At 43.8% G+C, this 24,494-nt stretch overlaps 2 protein-coding genes and 1 long non-coding RNA gene across 14 annotated transcripts in view; 2 read left to right on the top strand and 1 right to left on the bottom strand.

Annotated features, from left to right (window-relative positions):
- Positions 1–21,130, top strand: part of LOC140499365 (uncharacterized) — a 34,621-nt gene extending 13,491 nt beyond the window's left edge. For 2 of the 6 annotated variants that reach the window (XR_011965413.1, XR_011965415.1), the window contains 5 exons: positions 6,997–7,084; positions 18,057–18,290; positions 19,604–19,713; positions 19,939–20,067; positions 20,306–21,130. This is a non-coding gene — a long non-coding RNA (uncharacterized lncRNA). Of the gene's footprint in view, positions 1–5,392; positions 5,412–6,935; positions 7,085–18,056; positions 18,291–19,603; positions 19,714–19,938; positions 20,068–20,305 lie in introns of those variants that run through there. The other 4 variants (XR_011965416.1, XR_011965414.1, XR_011965417.1 and 1 more) reach the window with 4 other exon arrangements.
- CCDC92 (coiled-coil domain containing 92) overlaps positions 1–23,660 on the bottom strand; it is a 44,763-nt gene extending 21,103 nt beyond the window's left edge. The window contains exon 1 of one of the 3 annotated variants that reach the window (XM_072600688.1): positions 23,515–23,660. The gene's annotated coding sequence lies outside the window, so the exon portion shown is untranslated. Of the gene's footprint in view, positions 1–6,688; positions 6,998–21,435; positions 21,876–23,514 lie in introns of those variants that run through there. The other 2 variants (XM_072600687.1, XM_072600686.1) reach the window with 2 other exon arrangements.
- LOC140499363 (uncharacterized) overlaps positions 21,835–24,494 on the top strand; it is a 121,796-nt gene continuing 119,136 nt past the window's right edge. For 2 of the 5 annotated variants that reach the window (XR_011965410.1, XM_072600681.1), the window contains exon 1: positions 21,866–22,779. Coding sequence is in view for 2 of the 5 variants with exons in the window: in XM_072600681.1 (XP_072456782.1) it covers positions 22,699–22,779 (81 nt within the window). In the remaining 3 variants the exon portion in view is untranslated. Of the gene's footprint in view, positions 22,780–24,494 lie in introns of all 5 variants that reach the window. The other 3 variants (XR_011965412.1, XR_011965411.1, XM_072600683.1) reach the window with 3 other exon arrangements.

The raw sequence follows: 24,494 nt of genomic DNA on the forward strand, positions 1-24,494 counted from the left end.
TTGCTCTAGAATGAGAAGACACGAATTTAATCCTGACTCTATTTGTGCGATCCTGAATGAGTCATTTAAAATCTCTGGGTTTCAGTTTCCTCATCTGTAAAATGTGAGGGTTGAATCAGATGACCTTTGAGTCATATCTAAATTTATTTGAGTCATCTAAATTAATAATTCTCTGATCTAACAAAGAGAAGAAATGAGAAGGAATCGTCAGACAAGTGGAAGAGCCAAAGAGAATAACCCAGAGGAGAGGGAGGTTTAGGTTCAGGGGAGGAGAAGTGCTGGGGATGACAAACAGCCATGTCAAAGAGAAACAACAGCATGAATTGAGAAAAGGCCATCAGAGAGCAATGAAGAGATAGATCACCGGTAACTTTGGAAAGAACAATTTTAAATTAGCAATGAGTCACAGAATTTGAGAAACAGGAAGGTTGCCCAGTGGCCATCTAGTCTAAAAATGAATCTCCACTGTGACAGACCCGAAGAAGAGTGGTCTTCTGTTCTCTGAATGGAGACTCCTCCAGAGGAAGGGCAACCCACCACTGCTTCCATTGGATTGCCTGAGATCTTGAGCTAGAAGGGATCTCTCTTACAAAAATTAGAGGTCTGCTCTGACATTAAGCTTGAATTGGCCATTTTGTACCTTCTACTTATAGCTCCTGATTTTTCCCTCTAGAGTCCAAAACAACTGGGGAGTTCTGGCACTCATGACCTGGGGGACACTGAGTCTCTGAGAGGCAGTTTCCTCATCTGTACATGGAAGACTAGATGGTCCTTTCCAGCTTGAAATCTGTGGTCTCTTGATCTCTTGATCCTAATTTCATTAATTCCTCTACCATGTAATAGCCCTTCAAAGACTTAGAGATACCTATTATGTCCTTCCCAAGTCTTCCAACTCCTTTATCCAATATGATATGGACTTAAACAAAGCCTTTCGCTAGTGTGGAGGACCTCTGGACCCTCTCCATCTTATTACCGTCTATTCATAAATACTTGGCTGGCTGAGTGATTTGGAACCTGATATTGAAGGAAAAAGCGAGATGAGAGTGAAATACTGTCAGCTTCTTGTTCCTCCTTATTGCTTCTCTTTTTCGTTTCTTTAAATTTTTTTCTTATTGACTACAACAATGCAGATCAGAAGAACCACAAAACATGAAAGCTGCAAAATTTTTTTTTAAAAAAAAGCTTGGTCCCCCAAAAGAAATGTAAGAAAATATCTCTTCCCACTCCTTCATAGAAGTAGAGAGTTTACAGGTTTGAAATATTGCATATAATGTCAAGTTTTTTTTGGGGGGGGGTAATGTATTAATAAGTTATGCAGATTTTTTCTCTTAAAAATTATTTTGGGCATAACTCTCTGGAAGGGTGAAGGGAGAGGAATACTGGAGGAAATTGAGTCAATGCAGAAACAAAAGATAGCAATAAAATCTATTTTAAAATTCTGTGGATAGTTTTTGTTTTTACATCTCCTAAATTCCCCAATATGGTACTCCCTCCATCCCCACCCAGAAAGCCATCCCTTATAACAAAGAAGACAAAAGAAAGAAAAAAGGGCATTTTCCAGCTGTGCCTCGCAATGCCGGCTTATGAATTTTTTTGGCTTCCATATAACACTACTGACGCATGCTGATCACAAAAATTCCTGAATCTTTTTCAGAAATGCTATCTAACCAAGCCTCACCTCTCTTGTATCTGTGAATCTGATTTTTTTTTTTTGTATCCAAGTATAAGATTTTACATGCATCTCTAATGAATCTCAAGGGCAGCTGAGTGGTGCATTGGATAGAGTGCTTAGCCCACAGTCATGCAGACGAGTGAGGAAGGTCTGAGACACTTCCTAACTATGTGACCCTGGGCAAGTCACTTCACCTTGCTTGCCTCAATTTCCTTATCTGCAACATGAGCTGGAGAAGGAAATGGCACACCATTCCAATTTCTTTGCCAAGAAGACCCTAAATGGGGTCACAAAGAGTCAGACAAGACTGAACTGACTGAACAACAACTACTAAAGAATCTCATCTTATTATATCCAACGCAATGGCTGTCCACCATATTTTTGGATCCTGACTCTGTTACCTAGGCCATTAGCTAGCCCTCCCAAGTTTGTGTCATTCACAAAGGGGACAGGTGTGCCACCAGTGTTTTGATCCAAGGCATTTATAAAAATGACACAAGGCCAAGCACAGAGGATTGGGTTACTAAACTGAAGACCTCCTGCCACACTGACAGAACCACACATTATTTCTCTCTTTGAGTCCGGTTATCCAAATTTCTCCGAATCCATCAGATTGTTTAATCATTATTTAATCTTTATCTCCTCATCTTCTCCAGGAGAATAGTATGAGACACATCACCAAAGGCTTTGTTAAAATCCAGGATGTAGTTAATTTATCCATGGCATTTCTCTCACCCACCAGTTAATAACCATGCCAAAAAAAGGAAATGAGGCTAGAATGGCGTAAGGTTTTCTTGATGAAGTCACATGACTCTTTGTAATCACCTCTCCCCTTTCTATATGTACACAACCCTTTTTTAGTGAACTGTTTTGGAATCTTCCCAGGAACTAAAGTCAAATTAGCTGGTCTATAGTTTTCAGGCTCCCTTCCCTTTTTTGAAAATGAAGACATTTGGCTTTCTCCAATCTTGTGGCATCCTTTATTGATTCAATTATCTATGAAGTATTACTGGCTCAGTAATTACATTATTTCTTTTTAGTACCCAAGGATTTAGTTGACTTGGGTCTAGTGATCTGAATTCATCAAGGGGCAATTAGGGGTTCTTACTATCTCCTTACTTGTCTTAAACCAGCTATGTGGTGTAGTGGATGGAGCACTGAAACTACAGTCAGGAAGATTTGAGTTCAGATCTGGCTTCAGACCCCTTCTAGTTGTGTGACCAAAGGCAAATCACTTAACTAGTCTTTGCTTCAGTTTCTTCATCTGTAAAGTTGGGGTACCTCCCCCGGTGGTTGTGAGAGGATCAAATAAGATATTTGTGAAGAGCTTTGTAAACCTTAAAATGTTCTATCAATGCTAGCTGTTCAGTTATCTTGAGTAACAACTCTCTATTTACCATTCCACCCCCCTCCCAAACTGGTGATTTCCAATACAAAGGTCATTCTCCTCAGCACAGAAAATAGAAACCAAAAAAGAATCAACTAGATCTTCCCTCTCTGATGTCAGTTGTGTCCCCTCCACTTTAAGCATGGATGGATGCTATCCTTCTTTGATCCTTTTTTTGAATACAGCTTTAAAAAAGACCTGAAACTCCAAACTCTTTTTGTCCCAGCTATCTTTGCCAGCATCAGCTCATTCTGAATTTTAATGAATTCTGAAGATCATTTTGACAGAATTCTGCCAATTCTTTTCTTTACTTCCTGACACCAGGGCTTGCTTTCATCTTCTGTACATTACTTTAAAAAATAAAAGCTGGTTGATTAGTTTCCCGTATGAGACACTGGATTTTTCAGCCAGCTCCCATTTTTTCCCCTCTGTATTAGAAAGGTTTCCTTTGTGACTTCAGAATTTCATTGTTGGGCATTTCCCATTCCTTCTAGGCTGCCTTACCCTACAGAATTTTAGTCTATAGGATTCCTACTTATCCTCTCAACCTTGTGAAATATGCTTTCCCAAAATCTAGAGCACATGGCCATATCATGTCTTTATGAGTTTGAAAGCCAGATTGTAAAGGGCTGAGAAATGAGTGGAAAGAGACACAATGAATAGAGACTTTTTATTCCCCTAAGAGTCTGGCTGTATGAAGGAGAAATGTAGTATGACAGCATGGGAGGATAGTAGGGTCTAATTAATTTTGGTAGAAATATGTGTGCTTGTAGGTATCAAGGAAGGAATCAGTAGATCATGGAAGAAAGAATGTGATTTGGGGAACAATCTGCTGAAGATGATGAGAGAGAGAATAGAATGAAAGGTACACATAGGGGGTTTGGCTTTGACAAGAAAGAGCATCTTCATCAAAGGAAATCCATAACTTAGTTAACAAGGTGGCAAAGCTCTAACAGAAGAAAAAAGCCATGTTTTCCATAAGATCACCTCTGTACATCTCCCCGAAATGCAAATGCTGTGCCAAAATATATCTTAGGGCAGTAGCAGCCAACTTGAGGGCTCTGGACAAGGCAGTTTTTTTGAGATGTGAATTCACCAATAAGTTAACTTTTTATATACTGATATTTCGATAGTCTTCAAATGTATGTAGATGCTACTGTAATGAATCAGATACAAATTTATTTAAAAGTATTACTGACATAATTGAAAATGCTTTTAAAAAGTATTACTGAATTGCAATTATGTATTTTCTCAGTGGATACTAACAGTATAATTAGTATTGTGTGCAGTGGTGAAAAGGGCATTGCAAAATGTTATGTTAGAAAGGGGTCCTTTTTTTTTTTTAAAGTAGGGAATTCCTTCCCTATGATACAAGTTTTGGTATTTTTCCTTGGTCATGATTTATTACAAAGCTATGCCATTGTTATGAGGCTATACCAACGGCAATGAAAAGGACGGCCATATCTATCTAAGCTCCAATTAATGCCGAGAAGTGCAGAAAATAGACACGATGTGTAAGGTACAAATTCTAGTTTACTCCCATTGGCTTTCCTGTAATTCTCTGATCTCATCTGTTACAAGAATCATAAATGCTGTCAGCAGTGATTCAGACTACATTACTGCCATTTCCTCCTACTCAAGGAAGGTATCATTTCAAGAGAGCTGCTCTTCAGAGCAGAACTGAAGTTGCCACAGAAGTGACTAGAGAAAACAGGGGCAAGAAACATCCATCCACCCACCATTTAGGCCTCATGGTGCTGAGAATCTGCCAGAGCTTTAATACTACACGATAAATGTTTAAAAACGGGCCTGATGATTACATTCTCCCTTCTTCTCTAGCCCTTTTGTTTTAAACAATCTCAAGAGGGGCAGCCCAGGGGCGGGAGGAGGATTTTGGACAAAAGGCCTGTTTTATGGAAGGCATGAAGATAAACACAGCATCCAGTGTCTCCAGGTCAAAACAGAAAAGCAAACAATTTAAAGATAAGTCCATTCTGGCATAAAGTAAAAACCACTGTTGGTGCCATGGGCAGAGGTGCCAACGCCTGGCTCATTCACAGAGACATGAAACATTTCTTGTCTTAATGGTAGGCTCAAACAGAGTAGGAGAAATTGGTCCTGCTGAGCATGCTCAGGATGTGCCTTGATGACATGCTCCTATCATAATGACTGCATTACCACTTGTGTTCACCGGGCATGGGGCAGTGTCTGAGTGGAGGCTGGCTCTGTGGGGAGAAAGGGGATTTAATCCAATAGGACACAGGCCTCCAGAGCTTCCACTCACATCACCTCCTACTCTTTGGAAGCAGCAATCTTCCCCTACCCACAACCCCCTTTGGAGCAGCCCCCAGGGTAACTATTCCCTCTTATTCCAGTTTAAATACCTGGGATGTTCCAGTGTGGCTAGCAGTTTCTTTTAGATTTGCTTTGGTTATTATTGATAATAATTATTATAACTAGTATTTATAAAGCACTTTAAAGTTGGCAAAGCTACTATATATTCTCATTTGATCCTCACAACAATCCTGGGAGGTAGGTACTATGATTAACCCCATCTCACGTAGTCAGAAACTGAGGCAAAGAGTAGTTAAATGATTTGGCTAGGGACACAGAGATAATAAGTATCTGCCTAGCACTCTTAGCACTGACTTATTGAAGTCAAAACATTTTCAACTGTTTGTAAGAATCATCCACATATTCATAACAAGCTCTTTACTTAGTTAAGACTATGCCAACAATTTTAAGAGTTTCACAATCCACAGAGAAACAAATAATCCTATCTAATGAGCCTTTCCTCGAAGGGAAGGGAGTGACAGAATTAAAATAATTAAAAATGGATGCCACATTTCATTGGATTTTGGCAAGTTCCAAATTTCTATACTCACTTCTAGTTGAGAAATGGAAGGCAAGGACTTCTGAATAAAACTAGATATTTCTTTCCTTCCACAAGATCAGGAAAAATTTCCTAAGTCTCATACTTGAAGGTCACTATATGTATGTAATACGTTCAGATGCTGTAAAGTTATTTTTAGCATTCCTTACAAACACTTGGCCCTGCTGATATTAACCAGTGAGGCTGGGGCTTCTCTTATGCATTTTGAATCAATCAAGTGAACAGAGAAGGCATTAAGCGTGAGAACAGCATGTGCTAATGGATATCATACACATGCTTCTTGGAGAACATTTGCTCGTTGGGATCTTTTGACCTAAAAAGTGAAATTTCCTATTTTTGCCCATCAGCCTTAATGGAAAATAGCCGGGCTAAAAGCCTCTAGATATCTGAAGACCAAGTAATTGTTCTGAAAGGGAAAACAAAGAACTTGCTGTACTGTTCCTTTACTTACAACAGAGAGGAAGCTTGGGGATTTGCTTCCTTGTAACCATGGATAGATCATTAAAGGCTTCTGTGTTTTTTTTTTTTTATTATTGTCGCAAAATAAGACAATTTCTATGTGTGAGTGGGTCTGGTATCTTTAAAGTTTCTAAAGCAATCCAAACCAGCATTTTACATTCAGTGATTAGACTAATAACATGATATTCAGTATAGGAAATAAATATCTTAGGGATCACTCCCCCACCCAACTTTTCTAAATAAATTGAATATCGTAAACTTTTAAAATGTCATTTACCACGTCCCTAGATCTTCATTTTCAGGAATTACTTTTGGACAGCTCGTCAGTATCCATCTGGAGATGCTTGGCCCTTTCTCTCTAATGATATGATAGTCCCAACATGGATCATTCAATTCTTTAACAGTTTCCTTTCTGTGAATTTTGTGTGCTGAGAGGACCAAACAAAGCGCATTTACTGAGAGCATTTCGGATTGTTTGAGGCCCATAAATTCTTTCCACTCACAATGATTCTTTATTGTGTCAGGGAACAAGAGAACTCTCAGAACCAGGATCTGCTCATTCTTTGATTAAACTGTTCATTCCAGCCCAAGGAAGAGAAAAGGCATCCCCTGCCCACCATTCATCCAGGAATAGATGCCATCCATCAGAACCAGAACGTTCATATGACCTAAGGTAAATGCATAGGAGGGATGCAAGGCGGATGACACAGCTGCCATACTGCTGACCACAAAATATTCCTATGCTGCCTTCCTGCTGCTGTCTTTGAGGACACACCTGGTTTGTGCCTAGATGAAAGTATCTTTGTGAGCCAGCATGAATTCAGGAGAAACAAAGGGAGATGGAGGAATAAGAGGCAAAAATTAAAGAGTGTAGGACAGGCATTACCAAGTCATCCTAGTATTAGACCAGAGGAGAGGGGGAAACAAAGCTGGCACAAATTCCATTTTGTTGTGAAAGCTAACTTCTGTACATTTCAGGATTTCTCAGGGAATATCCTGCAGAACTCAGCCCCTTTGAAAGAATTTTTTCCCCCAAGACCTGTAAGTGTGCTGATTAATGATTCATTTGTAAGAGGGGGGTTCTGTGCCTTCCTTCAATAATTAATGAAGGCCTGACCATGGGAGGCTATTGGGATTGGCAGGAGAGGTTTGTCATATTTTGGTCCAGAGCATGGGGTGGGGAACCTGTGGCCTCAAGGCCACATGTGGCCCTGGTCCAGAGGATTCTGTCCTAGGAGCATTTCTGGAATGGATCTCTCTCAGAAGCTGAGGACAAACTAGATGTGTGGAGGAAAGGTAGCCTCTGGCTCTCAAGGAGTTCAGCAGAAAGCTCTCCTCTGCCTGAAGGGCATTTGTGAGGACCCCATGAAGAGAGAAAAGGGACTCTAATCAAAGGACTTGGAGCACTAGGAATGATTCCCTTTGTCACATGGACTCTAAGTGTGAGGGCATTCTCCTCTGAACTCAGTGTTTTGTACTCTGTCACGTTGGAGACTTTAAACATCTAAGAAATGAGCTAACTGAACGGGTTTCTGAGTAAAGACTGAGTACCTGTTTGTCCTGCTCATGAGACTGTGAATGCCCTCAGGGCAGGGAGTCCTTTTTGCTTTTTTTTGGATCCTCATCACAGTGCCTGGCACATACTAGGTGCTTTATAAATGCATGCTGACTAACTAGCTGACCTTACCACCTTAGTAAATACTCATTCCTAACAGCTAAATTTAGCAGGCTGATATCAAATGATAATTGGCAGGGAAAGGGGCTCATGAGAATTTGAAAACCAGCCTCCTAGCCCCTTAGAGTCCCCTAGAAATATGAGGGGGAGAATTAGCAGCCACCATCAAGAGATGCAACCTGCCAGTGTAAATGAGGGGTTGGGAGGGTGAGTCAGAGCATCTGTACTTACTACATATGAATAGGCAGCTAGCTGATAGAGTAAATAAAGACACAGACTGGGGTCAGGATGATCCGAGTTCTAATCCTGCTCTGAGACATTAGTTGTATGACTCTGAGGTAAGTCACTTAACCACTTTCAGCCTCAGTTTCCTCATTTGTAAAATGGGGATAATGACATGTACCTCACAGGGTTTTTGTGAGGATTCAGTGAGATTACATGAAGATGCACTCTGCAAACCTTTAAGCTTGATATCAATGCCAGTTGCTCTCATTACAGTAACCAATAACGCTGGTACATTCAGATCTTTTTCATTTCTTGGATTCTGTTCTTGCGTGTAACAGCTTGGAGCGAATTGATTTTCCATTTGAAAATATCAGTATTTTCAGGCTAGGCAAATCAGCTTCTTTGTTGAACTAAGCTTCCTTCAAACTGTGAGCCAGTCAGAAGAGAAGTATTGATCTGAAGGGAGAATGAGAGGCCCCTGTAGCAGGGCTTCTTTAGACCCAGCCAGGGAGTGCTATGGTGCACAGAGTACTGGGCCTGGGATCAACAAGACTGGAGTTCAAATCTGGCCTCGAACATTCCCTAGCTATGTGATCTATGTGATCCTGGAGAAGCCACTTAGCCTCAGTTTTCATATCTGTAAAATGGGGGTGTGTGTGTGTGATAATAGAGCCTACCTCCTAGGGTTGTAAGGATAAAATGAAATAGTAATTGTAAAGCACTATATGAAGGCTAGCTATTTATTATTAGTAATAGTATAATTATTATATTGTTTCCTCTAAGTGGAAAATGACTGAGCAAATTATGGTATTTGAATGTAACAGAAAATTACTGTGCTATAAGAAATGATGAAATGGGCAATATTAGAGGATGTTTGCCATTTTCTTATCAGTTCATTTTACAGATGGGGAAATTGGGGCCAACAGGATGAAGTGACTTGTCCAGAGTCACATAGCTAGTAAGTGTCTGAGGCCAGATTTGAATATATATATATATATATATATATATATATATATATATAGATATAGATATAAAACAAGGTATATAGAGGATAAACAACTCTGAAGGACTTTACAACTCTGACAAGTACAATCAGAAATCACAAGGCCAAAAGAATGAAGGTGAAACACACCATTCACTGCCTTACAGAGAGGCGAGAAACTGAAAATGCAGAAAGAGATGTACAGTTTTGGATGTGGCTAGAATGAGAAATTATTTTGCTGAACTATGTAGTTATGAACTAAGGGCTTAATTCAGGGTTGTATTTTTTTATTTGTTCAATGGGGCAGGTTAATTAAAAATGCTTGGAGACTGAAAAAATAAAAATAAAATAATAAACTATTTTTAAAAAAGATTTGACCCTATGTTCTAGCTTCTGAATACATTTTTGGATCCTTCTGGATGTCATCCAGTGGGCCAGCTTAGGTGGTGCAGTGGATAGAGTGCTTGGCCTGGAGTCAGGAAGACCTGAGTTCAAAAGCAACCTCAGACACTTAGCAGCTGCATGGCCCTGGGCAAGTCACTTAACTCTGTTTGCTTTGGTTTCCTCATCTGTAAAGGAAATGGCAAACCACTCCAGTATCTTTGCCAAGAAAACCCCCAAATGGGATCATGAAAAGTCAGATTGAAATGAATGAACAACAACAGATGTCCCTCGATATTTTAGATTGTCCTCTCAGCTTTGTATGACCTGAAAAGTGGATAAGAAAACAATCTATGTCCTCCTTCAAATCATTGTCAAAAATATGAAACCAGGCCAGGGCCAAGAACAGGGAGTCCTGAAACCCCCTGGAACTGACATTGAACTCTTAATGAAGAGTCTTTGTGTCTAGGCATTCAAGCAGGTCTGAATCCCCTTTAAATGCCCTACTGTAGCAGATCTCTCATCTTTTCCAAGAGAAGAGCATGAGAGATTTCTTTCAAATGTTTTTCTGAAATCCCAGTAAACCTCATCTACAGTAACTCCCCTGACCTATTAACTCTCGTTGGCTCCTTGGGATTATTCCTTCCTTTTCTAGATGTCCACTAGCATCTCTGTAATAATACATTCTAGAATTTTACTAAGAATTGAAGACAAGCTTACTAACCTAACATTTGCAAATCTCATTTTTTTCCTTTTTTTTCTTGAAATTTGGGACAATGCCAGGCCTTCTATTGTCCTTTAGTATTTCTTCTGTTCTCCATGATTCTTTTTATCTTTCACATGATTTTTATTTTTTTCCCTGATTTTCAATATTTTGTTTTTAAAATTTTAACGTTTTTCTCAATTACATGTAAGCAAAAATATTTAATATTTGTTTTTAAAAATTTTGAGATCCAAATTCTCTTTCTCCCTCCCTGATGCTCAATCTCTACTATGTATATATCCTAACTTGGGGTTTGCATTCACCAAAACTGTTCAGTCTTCTGTCAGACAAATATCCAACTTCAAATTAAACTACTGTGAAGCAAAAAAAAATTGCCTTGAGAAGGCAATTTGATACAGAGTATACATGTAGTTATACAAAACATTTCCATGTTAACATGTTTCAAAAGAAAACATAGAATGTGGTCTTTAGTTTTTAAAAGTATGTATAAGAATACATATTCATACATTAATCTATTTTTATTGATGTCCTGTTTTTAATAACTTATTTGTTTTTTAAAATATATGCCTCCCCTCTTCCTAATCTTTCACATGTCACTGGTCGTGGCCCAATGATTGAAACTACTCATTTTTCCAGTTTTCACCTGGGCCTCGCTGGATGCTTTTAAAACCTCTCCTTAAATACCTTGGGCACATCTTCCCCCATTATCCACTTCTTCCTGTACTTTGCAATGCAAAGGTTGACGGGAGAGGAAACAAAAACAAGACAATAGCAGAGAGAGGCTCTACCCCAGGGCCCTCTAGGTCCTCAAGTTCAGCCTTCCCCACTACTCCTGCTCTCCCCTCTTCCTGGTCAATTATTAGGCTTCCAACTACCCTACCATTCCTCTTCTCCAATGTAGCTAAAAACCATTAGTATTATCATGAAACTCTGCATAATCTTAGTTTGCCATTTTCCCCAAATTCCCAGAGATGGGAGATAGAGTATCATACGTGAAGAACAAACAGGTGACCAACTTTGCCAGACTGTAGGAGAGTCATGTTTGCTAAACCTGTAAAAGTAAAGTATAGGTAAAAGTAGGTGGTAGCTATCTGTGAAGGGCTTTAAGTGCCAACCTCATTGGTAATAGGGAACCAATGTGTTCGCTGAATAGGAAAGAGACATGGCCATATCTGTGCTTTAGGAAAATCACTTTAGCAGCTGAATGGAAGATGCATTGGAAAGGGGAGACCTAAAGTGGGGAGATCCATTAACATCCTATTCCAGGAAAGGGTAGGGTGGGAACCACAGTAGGGGAAAGAAAGGGATGAATGTGAGAGGTGTGCAAGGACCAAAGAGACCTCAGTGCCAGTGCCTGGGAAGAGCTCAGCTTCTCAGCTTAATCCTCTTTCCTGCCACCATTCAGAGCCCTGCTCTCTGTCTCCTACTCTTGTTCTAAGGATAGCCCAACTATCACTATCGCTGTATCTCACCAGCTCTGTGATTCCCTGAATCATCTCGCCCTTCTCTGCTCAGGACTCCCCTATAAATGAGGTCTTTCCTGTTATAATGTAATGGGGTAGGAACCATCTCCTTTTGTATTTGTGCTTAATAAAGACTTTCATTCATATGAGGTGAAGATGAGTGACATCAAGGATGACTTGGAGGTTGCTAACCTTGGGGCCTGGAAAGGTGGTAGCACCCTGGACAGAAATGGCTGGTTAGGAAGAGGGCATAGAAGGGGGGTGGTACTTGTTTTGGACATCTGGAATCTGAGATGTCTAGGGGACCTCCAGTTTGAAACATCCCACCAGGCAGTTGGTGAGGTGACCTGGAGCTCAGGAGAGAGCTGAATGTGTCAGGAAGATAGGAAAAAGGAACTAAAAGCCCCCCTTAAGACAAACCATTTAGAAAAGGAAACACCTTCATTTGCATTTTTATGTTGTTAAATTGTCCTCTGCAATGCAGGGACAGATAGACTATGTACAAGATAATGTGCTCAACTGAAAAAAAAGTCAGTTCACTTCCACATACAGCCTGAGGAGATGAATGGAAGCATTTGAACTGAAGATGACAATGGCCACTGCTATCATGACTGGGCGATTTCAGAACAGCTTTTAGACTTGACTGAGTAAATAAAGAACCTGGCATAGTGAAAAAGTTCTGATCAAAAAGCAAAACCCAGTCTTGGCAAAAAAACGTGCATTTCTGAAAACATTAGAATTACAGGATCTAAATATACTTTCTTTACTTGGTAGCCTGTGTTTAGAGTTCAATACAAGAACACATTTTTCTTGGTTTTAAATTTATCTTGGTTCCTTTGCTGTAACATATAGAGATAGTAGGCTGGCCAAGGTGTCAAAAATTTGAACTAAAAATTTCAAGCCCAGAGATTTATGGAGCAACTACCCCATGACTTCAATTCCTGGCAAAACTGGAGAATCTATTTTTAAAGAGATGATGAGTAACTATGAGAAGAATACATTGATCAAAAGGTCTGCATCTAGAACAGGACATGCCAGATTAACCTCATTGTTCACTTTTTTTGGCAGGATTATATGACTGATAGATTAAGGCAACATACCTGAGTTATGATTAATCTAGATTTTAGCAAAACACTGGGTAATTTCTGGAATGCCACTATTATGTACAAAACGATGTGCTGTGGATAAGGGGAGAGTCTTAAGTGGATTCTGAGCTAGCGAAAGGGAACACATTAAAAGCAGCCATCAGTGTCCCCTTGGAGACAGGTCAAGTAGCGTGCAGCAAGGATCTGGCCTTGGTTCTCTGGCCCTATATTTTTAATCAGTGACGCAGATAAAGGCATAAATGGACAATATCCATATCAAAATTGCAGACTGTACAAACCCAGGAAGAGGATAGTTAGCTAGTGCACAGGACGAAGGAGTTAGGATACAAAAAGGTGTCGATGAGAGAGAATATTGAGCCTCACCTAATGTGATGTAACTTAACAGAGACAAATGGAAAGTCTTATCCTTGGATTCAAAAACTCAGTTTCACAAGTACAAGGTGGACAAAGATGCAGTATCTCTGAAAACAACTCTGGGTTTTAGGGGATTGCAAGGTGCTTAAGAGTCAGTGTGACACAGTAGCATGAAAAGCTAACAAGAACTAGGGTAGCTTTGAGAAGCATCCACAGGAACACAGCCTGGGTGCCATAAGGAAAATTTGCAAGAACTGAGAGAGTTTTAGCCTAGAGAGAAAAGATCTAGGGGACAAGGTAGCAACTTCAAGTGTTTAAAGGGCTGTTATGTGAGAGTTGCTAGTTCTGTTTGGCCTTGGAGGTCAGTAATCAAGTTAAGTGCACAAACATTTATTAAAACCCTACTATGTGTCAGGGGCAGCTAGGTGGCACCATAGGGTATAGAGCGCCAGGCCTGGAGTCTGGAAGAATCATCTCCCTGAGTTCAAATCCAGCCTCAGACACTTGCCAGGTGGGTGACCCTGGGCAAGTCACTTAACCCTGCTTGCCTCAGTTTCCACATCTGTCAAATGAGCTAGCGAAGGAAATGGCAAAGCACTCCAGTATTCCTGCCAAGAAAACCTCAAATGGGGTCACAGAAAGTCATGACTGAAATGAATGAGCAACAACAACCTCTACAGCCAGGTACTGTGCTAAAGGCTGGGGATACAAAGGCAAAAAACAAAACAGAAAACCTATCCATGCTTTCTGTTCAGACAAATAAGGGGGACAGCTGTACAGATAAGATACAGACAGTAAAAGTTGGAGATAATTAACAGAGGGAAGGCACAAGCATTAAGGGGTATTGGGAAAGGCTTCTTATAGCAGCTGGGAAGCCAGGAGGCAGAGATGAGGAGGGAGAGCATTCCAGACATGGGGGATAGTCAGTGCAAATGTATGGAGTTGGGAGATGGACTGTCATGTGTGAGGAACAGCAAAAAATCCAGTATCATTGGATCACAGAATTCCTGGAGGGAAGGAAAGTATAAGACTGGAAAAGTAGAGGAGGCTTTAAGCCAAACAGAGGATTTCACCTTTGGTCCTGGAGGTAATAGGGAGCCATGGGAGTTTATTGGCTTGGAGGGGTGGTGACATGCTTAAAATTGTTCTTGGTGAAGATCAATTTGACAGCTTAGTGGAAGATGAACTGGAATGAGGAGAGATCTGAGGCAGAGACACTAACCAGTGGGTTATGCAATAATCTAGGCTTATGGTGACGAAGGTTTACATGAAGATGATGGCAGGGTCAGGGAGAGAGATGTTATAGAATCAGCAGGACCTGGCCACAGATTGGTTATGAGGGGTAAGAGGAATGAGGAGGTCAGGATGCTACTTAGGCTGGAAGTCTTGGTGATTGGGAGGATGGCTGGTGGTTATTTTGATAGTACTAGCAAAGTTAGGAAGAGATTAGGAGTTACAAACAGGCAAATTTTGGCTTGTTCTCTGAAAATAACTTCCTAACAATGGGTTACTCCAAAGTGGCAGGTAGGTGGTGAAGTAGATATAGCACCTTGCCTTGAGTCAGGAAGTACTGAATTCAAATCCAGTCTCAGATATTTACTAGCTCTGTGACCCTGGTCAAGTCACTTCACCTTTTTTGCCTCAGTTTCCTTATCTGCAAAATGTGTTGGAGAAGGAAATGGAAAACCATTCTAGGATCTCTGCTAAGAAAACCCCAAATGTTGTCACAAAGACTGGGACATGACTGAAAGATTGAACTACAAAGTGGACTGCCTCAGAAGGAAATGGATTCACCTTCACTGGGGGCCTTTAAGCAAGGCTGGATGTCTCCTTGGGTGAGAGCAGGGATACTTGTTCAAGTACAGCTTACTCAGTGGCCTCTGAGGTCCTTCTAATTCTGAGATTCAGTGATCCTGGAGAGTACAGCAAGAAATAAGACATGCCTCCAGTCCCGTGGGGCGTGTCATGGTTGGAGAGATGCCTACTACATATGAAACATTAGTGGCTTCTACAGAACAGTTTATGTATGATTTGATGCTAAACCGAGTGGTCCAGGCTGTAAAGTATAGCTTAGAAGGGAGGACCATACATGAGTACTAGTGCAAGACCAACAATGATAGCTGATACTCCTATATCACTCCCTCTAAAGTTTGCCAAGTGCTTTACAAGAGGACCAAGTGAACTTGACTTTCATTCCTGGGGAAAATTTTAGAAAGCCTTGTTAAAGAGATGCATGCTAAATATGTGGAAAGAGAGGTGGTGATCCTAAAGAACCAGTGTGGTTCCATCAAGAACAGGTTGTGATACACCAATCTCATTGCCTTTCTGGACAGGAGTATTAATCTAGTAGATGAGGTGAATGCTCTGGATAATATTTGTCTAGATTTTAACAGGGCCCCCTTTTTAAAGTATCTCATACTATTCTTAGGGAGATGGATTATAACTCAGTTAGAAGGATTCAGAATCAGTAGGATGACTGGACACAAAGAATAATTGCTAATGGTTCCTTGTCAACATGGTAGGATGTCTCTTGCCAGGAGATCTCTGAGTGATCTGCTTAGACTTGTGGTGTTTCATGGGTTTTTGTCAGTGCCTTGGATAAAGGCAGAGATGGCCTGCTTATCACACTCACAGATACTGCCAAGCCAGGGAGGGAGAGTTAACACAATGGATGCTAACAGAGTCTAGGTTGCAAAGGCTCCTGATAGTCTCAAGCACTGGGCTGAATCTAAAAAGATGAAATTCTATGGGGATCAGTGAAAAAAATCTTGAACAAAAAAAACCCCAACTGTACAAGTCTAAGATGGAGGAGGCAGGGAAATACAGCAGTTATTCTGAAAAGGATCTGGGGGTTTTAGCATAAGTCCCCTGTAAGTAAGCTGTCCAAAGAGTGGATCCACTGTTGAGCTGCATTAGGAAAGTCCAGAAAGGATCCTTGGCCCTTGGCAGACCTCACCTAGGGTGTTGTATTCAGTTTTGGGTGCTGGGGTTTAAAGAGCATGTTGATAAACTAGAGAGCATCCAGAAGGCACACAGGATGGCACAGAGGCTCAGTTAAAAGAACTGGGCATGTTTACACAGGATGAAGCAAGACTTGAAGGAGGTGTGATAACTGTCTCAGGAAGACCTGAATTCAAATCTGCCCTCAGACACTTACTAGCTGTGTGACCCTGGGCCTGTTGGTCTCAGTTTCCTCTTCTGTAAAATAAGCTAGAGAAGGAAATGACAAAACCACTCCAGGATCTCTGCCAAGAAAATCCCAAATGGAGCCACAAAGGGTTGGACATCACTGAACAACAAGAAGTGATTAACAGCCAGCATTTCTACAGCACTTGAAGATCTGCAAAGCGCTTTACCAAGATTATATTATTTCATCTCAAAACCTTGGGAGGTAGATGCTTTTCATTATCCCCACTTTATAGATGAGAAAACTGAGGCAGACAGAAGTGAAGTGACTTGTCCAGGGTCACCCAGCTGGGAAGTGTCTGAGGGCAGAGTTTTCCTGACTTTAAGAGCAACACTACACACTGAACCACCTAGCCGCCTCCATTAGAAGGTGGGATTAGACTTGTTTTGGTCTTGGAGGGCAGAACCTGGAACAATGGAACGAAGGAGCAAATTTAGGCTTGATGTCAGGAAAACCTGCCCAACAATTTGAGCTGTCCCAAAGTGATGGATTCCACCTCCTTGGCAGGGGGGTGAGGTGGGGGGTGTGTGTCTTCCAGCAGACTCTGGATACCACTTGTTGGGCATGTTCCAGGGGGATTCACAAAATAATCCCGTGAGGGCTGGTACTGCAGTATTATCATCTCCATTTTACAACTCAGGAAAGTGAGATTCAGAGAGGGGCAAAAAGTCCCCCAGAGTCACACAGCTATCAAGTGTTGGAGGCAGACTGGAGAAAGGCTCCAAGTCTGGCATTCTATCTATTGTATCACTTCAGCTGAACTTGAAGGATGGAAAAGAGATAAACTGGCAGATAAAAGGAAGGCATTCAAGGTGATGGAAAGGACTGGAACTATGAGGGGGAACAGTGCCAAATACAGTGAGAGGCCGGGATGTGACTGGAAGGATGGAGAAGAGTAGAGGGGCCGAATTATGGAGCTGGTAGAAGCTTTTAGTGTGGAAGTCAGCGAAGGCTTTTGAGCAAGAGAGCTTTGTAATGAGAGTGGGGTGGAGGAAATACAAGTCTGGCCACAGAGAACAGGCTAGATGGAATGAGAAATGTGCCTTGCTTACATCCTTCAGCTCAAAGGGATCAGAAAAATTTAACGGAAAGACTGACACTCATATTCAGCTAAAAGTAAAGTGCCTATCCCCAATTCTGCACCCACACAAAGTTCTGGTGGCTTATAGACACAAATATGAATGATAAAAATAAATAGTTCTGTTTAAATATAATGAAACCCTAGATGTCACAGTTCTTAGCATTTTAGGTTCAGATATACATTAACAACATCCACAGGCTTCTTTCCAGAGCTGCCCTTGAAAGAGGAGATGTTAGTCACCATTTAGCTAATTTGGGTTAAAGCATGGTGCCAATGAGACCAGAACTTTTGGGCTAGCATTTCATGAGGATTTACTATGGGAATAAAGTTAGTCAGGGGCCACAGAATAGATTCTGACCTCAGTGATACATTTCACAAATGTATGGTTTCCTTCAAAGGGCATATGAGGTGGAAAAGTCATCTCTTATTGGAGATTTTGTTAATGAGCATATTCTTTCCACTACCAGAGACTGCAAACCACCTACAACTTGTAGAGATGATCTTTGAGAGCGGGACTGCAGGCAGTGAAGCCTCTGAACTCAGTGAGATTAGTTCTTGGACAACAGACAGTGCGATCCACTGCTGGTAGAACACCGGAAACTGTTTCAGCTTGGTAACTGCTGTACGAGTCCAGAGTCATCACCACGCCACAAGAAGGTGTTGGAGGAAGACTTCAATTCCTAGCACCTGCGTTGCTGATGGTGAGTCAGAGCCTCATCTTTGCTGTGCAGGGCTGTGCCTTCTCAGTCAGGCATTTATTATGGCCTGCCTGGGAGGTGTCAGGCATCGGGTTAAGCACTGTGGACACCATCCCTTACTGCCAAGGAACCTACATTCTATCAGAGAAGTTTTCTCGCTCTTATTTCCAAGTTATCTTTTCCTCAAATGTTAAATATATTCCACACATAATAGTTTCTTCCCCAGACAAAAAGGTTTAATTAAACTTAACCTTTTTGTCAAAACTGACATTTACATAGAGGGCTTTTAAGTTTTGTAAAACCCTAGATGAAAACTTCTTTGAATCTCAGAACAACCCTGTAAGTACAATTCATTAATCCCATTTGACAGATGAGGAAACTGAAACTCCAAGTGATGTTCAGGATGAAAGAAGGAGTGAGGGTCCAAGCTGATGGAGGGGCAAGGTCTCCTGACTTCCACTTCAGCCCCTCATCCCCATGACAAGCTGCCCTGGCATAACTCTGACCTGCCTTTTGCACACCCAGTGCCATCAAATAGGGGCTATTTGCTTCACCAGACATTTCTACCATATAGATAAAACAATGTTGATCTACTGTAAAATCTCCATTTTTAAAAAAATAATAGGCTAGCTATCATAGAAGTGATTTCATGATAAGAGTTCAGACAGAGAACTATAATCATGTCTAACAACCAGGGGAGGCAGGAGCATAAAATGAGACCCTTTATCCATCTCTTGGAAGGAATGTTAATTAAGAAAACTAATCTGTTGACTCAAACAGAATGAATCATAAATTTTATTTATGAAAAAAAAAATCCTTGGTTTGTGTCTCACTAAACACATTCTCATCTCATCCCGGCATTCTCACTCAACAGGCAGGCAGGGTTTTGTTTTTTTTTTTTTTTTTTGGGTCCTCCTAGGTCCAAGAGAATCAGTTCCCTACAGCAGCACATGAATGAATGAAGGGTGCATGGTGGCACCCTCTGGTGCTGGGATGGAGAAAATAGGTTTGCTAAAACCAGTCCTGGAACCACTCCAAACTTTTGGTTGCAAGTAGACATCACCCATTTGTAACTGATCTCCACGCAAATGGTTATCATTAAATAAATTTCAGATCATACAAAACATCTGAAAAAATGCTTTTTTATAGCAAAGGAATAACTTTAAAGAGTCTTTACAAGTGTGCCACTAAATTTGCCGCAAATAAACTGGGGTGTAATTTGATAATGGTCGGCAATGTCAAAACTGAGAAAATTTCAAAATGAATAAATATTCATGAGGAATTCTTTCATAACAATCAAAGTTTTTTTTCCTTAGGAAAAAGAATATAATGATAAAATCTAGTTTCCAAGAGAAGTATCTTTGTCATTCATATTGATCTATACCTCCAGGGATATCTGCAGAAGCTTGGAGTGCCATCCCATGAGGTATGTTGGGTTTTGGTTTATAGCACTTCAGAATCTAAGACTGTTATGCTCAATTATGATACATCCTATTAATAGGATCCTGTTATAAACACAACATTGCTTTATTTGTGTTCTTTCAATCTTACATTTTAATATATACATATGGTTTATAGATTGATAAAATATATGAAATATACAAGCCCATTAAAAAATAATATACAAGCCTAAAACATTCTTCCACAACAGGTCAGATAAAAGAAAAGTTTGGCTGCAGCAAATATACAAAGCCCCAAATGATTCGGGAGTAGCAAAAGCAAACAATTTCAACAGCATTTGCCTATTTTTATAAAAAAAATCAAAGCCAAGAAAAACCAGGTGACTCTTTTTATTGTGCAAAAGAAATCACTACATGATAAAACAACAGCTTTCTTAATAAATAAATGCCCCAAATAAAAATCTCTTAAAAAAAAAGGAAGATTAGCGATCAGTTTGTTACAGTTTTTTAGATGTCTGCAAAGCAATAAAGCTTAGGATGTATTTACCAACAAAACAAATGTAGATATGATTATAGTATACGAGTAATACATATTCTTTTTTTTTCCTTGGGAATTAGTGCTTCTTTTCAGGTCAGCTACGGAATGCCATCACTGTATGAAGCCAGCCAGCAGACAAAAGGGGCCAGGGTAGATGTCATTTGATAAAGCAGTCTGCTAATTCATCTCGCAGATGACATCGTTCCTCTGTCAAGCATGAAGCTTTATTACATGCTGCGCCTGGTTTCCCAAACCAAAGGGTCTCCTCTAGCACAAGGTTCACAGGCACGCCATGGTGGGATACTCACCCTAAAGGGGGCCAGTGCCACTTGGCGAGGAGGCCTCTAATCTCCACAGCGATGTTCAAAGGCATTAAAAAGAAGAAATGGACCGAGGCCTCCTCCCTGCAGTAACAAGCACCCTGGTAGGCACATTTTGCCACAAATATTTTCCTTCCTAGACAAAGAGAGCCAGACTGTTGGCAGCTTCTCACGCACCTGCAATGCGGATGGCAGCAGCCCTCCTGACAAGCCCACCCCAAGGGCTGGCCCAACTCAGCTGGCGCCTCTCGTGCCCCACATCGCTGGCTCAGCTTCTTGAGAAGACTCGGGCCACACCTGGGGCCCGGCAGCAGCCCAGCAGAACCACAACCAGGCCCAGCTCAGCTCCACACGCAGACCTCTGGGGCTTGTGGAGGCAAGCGTTCTTTTAAGTGACACCATTCCCCACAAATGAGCAAGGCTCTCCTGATGGGAAACACATCAGCCCCTGATGGGAAACACATCAGCCCCAGATGACCCCCACCCACCCTTCCTTCAAAAGGGTGGTGTGTCTTCTGACTTGCCCCCACTCTGGGGCTAAGACAAGCACCCTGAAACAGATAAATTCCTTTGAGGTTCAAAGCACACCGGGCTATTTTGCTCCGCACTTCTCCTCAGCTCCTTCTACAGATGGCTGTGGAAGAGTATTGAATCATCTCTCGTCTCCCTAAGGAGCTGAAAAAGCATCAAGGCTGGCATGGTGTGAGGGGGTAGGGGTGGCAGTTACCCCGGCTCCTGGCACCCAGATGCCCTACAAGCCTCACCCGTATTCAGAAAGAAGGAAGGGGGAATTGTAAAGGGTGTCAGGGGAAGAGGGGTTTATGGGACAGCAAGAGCTTTCTTTTCCAATTTTATTTACAAACAACTTTGCCCTCCCCATCGCAGCTCACCTGAGGGTGGAGATGTCCTCTGTCCTTTAGGCGGATCCCCCCCTTCTCTCACTCTCCCTCCTCCTCCTCTCCTGCAGCCGCTGGGGCAGGTGGCCCATGGGCAGGGCAGGGGAAGGGAGAGGAGGAAAGAGGAGAGGAGAGGAGGGGAGGGGAAGGCTGGGCTGGGCTCTCCCTTCTCCCCCTCCCCTTTCTCTGGTCCTCAGAGGTCAGTCTGTGCAGCCAGAGCTCATCTCCCAGAGCTACCGGCCCAAATAAAGCAATGCACCCTGGGAGTGGGAAGATGATGGGGGGGTGGAACTTGGGGAGAAGGGAGGGACAGACTGGCAGAGAAGATGGAGCTGGGCTGAGGAGGTGGGACCCAGAAAAGGGGTGGAGATGGGTGAAGACAAGGAGAGAGGAGGGACCTGAGGGGGGTGGGAAGGTGGGGAGAGGAGGCTTGGCCACATGCTAAGAAGGCAGGAGCCACAACGAGGTGTGTGTGGGGGGACCCAGGAACAGGATGGGAAAAAGGAAAAGAAAGAATGGACTAGAGATGAGAAAGGGATAGATCTCCTAGAATCTAAGCTGAAAAAAATGACAGTGCTTGGCCAGTTCATCCCCTACTTGAAGCATGGTTGTCCTCTACAACGCCCCATCAAATGTCAAGGAGTTAGAGACAGAGGAAGGAGAGAAAAGCGGAGGAGAGGGTGGCAGGAAGCTAGAGACAGGTGGGGAAGAGATGAGAGATGAGACCGAGCTGGGAGAGGAAGAGAGAGTGGGTGGGAGGCAAGAATGGAGGAAAAAATAGAGACTGGTGGGGGAATGGGTAGGAGGGAGAGCATGGAGGGATAGGGTGGGAGAAGAAAGCACAGGTGGGGATGGTGGAGAGGAGGAGGAGGAGGACACAGGATGGATTGGGGGGAAAGGAGGCACAAGGAGGGCCAGGGGAGATGGTAATAGAAGGTTGGCGAGAAGATGCTGACCAGGAACAGGGACTTCAGGGGAGGAGGGACAGAGGAAGCCCCCCAGGGATGAGCTGCTGCCGTGGGACCCTGGCCACTCCTGACTTGTAAACAACGCGGCCCTCCTCAAAGGATCCCTTCCATCCTATGATGGGATTCTATAGGACTCGCCCAGGGTTAGGCAGAGGATGGCAGAAAAGACTGGAGGGTGGGGAGGAGGCGGGCAGAGATTGTCAGGTCCCAGACTGGAGGCTGGAGGCCCGGCAGAGGCCGTGTGCTCGAACCCCATCATTTTGTAAATGTCAAGGAAGGGGAGGCCAGGATGCAGATGGGAAATGGAAGTAGGAGCTCACACTTGCACAGCACCTCCCAGGGGCCGGCTGTCGCACAGCCTCCACTAAAGGTAAGCAAGGGGCTTTTACCCCCTTGGACAGAGGAGATTAGGGGAGGCTGGATCGGAACTCGGAGCCCTGGAGCTCCATCTGGGAAGGCCGACGGAGGGCGGAGGATCGGGGTGGGGGGCTTGGCTTGGCTCTCCCGCAGATCAGCGCAGGCTTCGCTGCTGATGGCCGTCAGGACCTGAGACAGCGGTGGGGAGAATGCTAATGATGCGGATAAATGGAAAGAGTCCGGCTGGAGGGTTCTCCTTGACATTTACCAGTGACATTCTTATGAGCGCGGGGAAGGCAGGAGGGCGCAGACAGGAAGGAGGAGCGGAGGGCAAGGAGAGGAGAAGATGGGGAGAAAACGGGTGGGGGGAGGGAGGAGGGAGGGGAGGGAGGGGGAGGAGGATATAAGTGGAGCGGGGAGGGGGAGGGGAGGAGCAAAGAAGAGGGAGGAGGGATGGAGGGGGGAAAGAGGGAAGGGGTGGGGGATAGAATACGGAGAAGGATGGGGAGAGGAGGGAGAGAAGGCAGGGGGAAGAGGAAGAGAAGGGAGGGGGAGGAGGAAGGAAGGGGGGAGGGGAGACGAGGGGGAGGGGAGGGGGAGGGACGAGAATCCAGGGCTGCGGGGCGCCGCCTGGGTGGGGCCGACTGGAGCTGCTAGGTCGGGGTCTCCCTCCCCCGTCCCCTCTTCCCTCGACCCCTCCCCCAGCTCCCCGGAGCCAGCCCAGCGTGGGGTCAGCGCCCATACTCACTCAGTAGGGGGCGGCGGAGCTCCCCGCTTTGAGGGGGAGGGGAGGGGAGGGGAGGCGGGGCCGGCCGGTGGGACGCAGGCGCAGAGCTCAGGTGAGACCGTACTGCGGTTGCCTGGGCAACGCAGCCAGAGCCGGCGGGGGAGGGGGGACTCGAGCGAGCTCCCGCTGGGGGGGAGGGTAATTGTGCGCGCCGCCGCCTGGGCGGAGCGGGAGGGCAGGGAGCGCGCTGAGCCTGGCTGGAGAGCGGAGGGAGGGAGCGCGCGTGCGCGTGCGCGCCTGGGCCCTGGCCGCGCGTGCGCACTGCGCGCTGTCATTCCCGCCAAGCCCGAGAGGAGGGCGGATGTTCGGGAGGTGGGTCCCTCCTTAATTTATAACAGGAAAAGAAACCCAAGACAAGTCAAGCCGACAAGCATTTATTAGGCGCCTACAGTGTCCCAGGCCCTGCAAGCGCTGGGGATACAAAGCCCCTCGTCTTCCCCGACCCGATCCCACCTGCCTGGTTTTCTGAATGAATTCTTTTCATCTGAACGGACTGATTTTTGTTTTTCCTGAAGCAGAATTCCTCTAAAATCCTGGTTAAATCCTTAATCCTTAAAAGCCTTTAAAACGTCGGACGCCGCCTTTGTTCTGAAATCTCCCAGCCTCGGGGGAGGGGGAGGGAGATAAGGAGGGAGGGGGAGGGGAGAGGAGGGGGAAGGGGAGGGGAGGGGGAAGGGAAAGGGGAGGAGAAGGGGGAGGGGAAGGGGAAGGGAGAGAGGGAGGGAGGGGGAGGGGAAGGAGGAGGGGAAATGGGAGGGGAAGGAGAAGGGGGAGGAGGAGGGGAGGGGAGAGGGGAGGGGAAGGGGGAAGGGGAGAGGAAAGGGGAGGGGGAGGGGAAGGGGGAGGGGAAGGGGAAGGGAGAGAGGGAGGGAGGGGGAGGGGAAGGAGAAGGGGGAGGAGGAGGGGCGGGGGGCGGGGCAAGCCTCCAGCAGCCCTCCCAG

This window comes from Notamacropus eugenii, chromosome 4 (assembly GCF_028372415.1).
Source record: "Notamacropus eugenii isolate mMacEug1 chromosome 4, mMacEug1.pri_v2, whole genome shotgun sequence".
NCBI lineage: Eukaryota > Metazoa > Chordata > Mammalia > Diprotodontia > Macropodidae > Notamacropus > Notamacropus eugenii.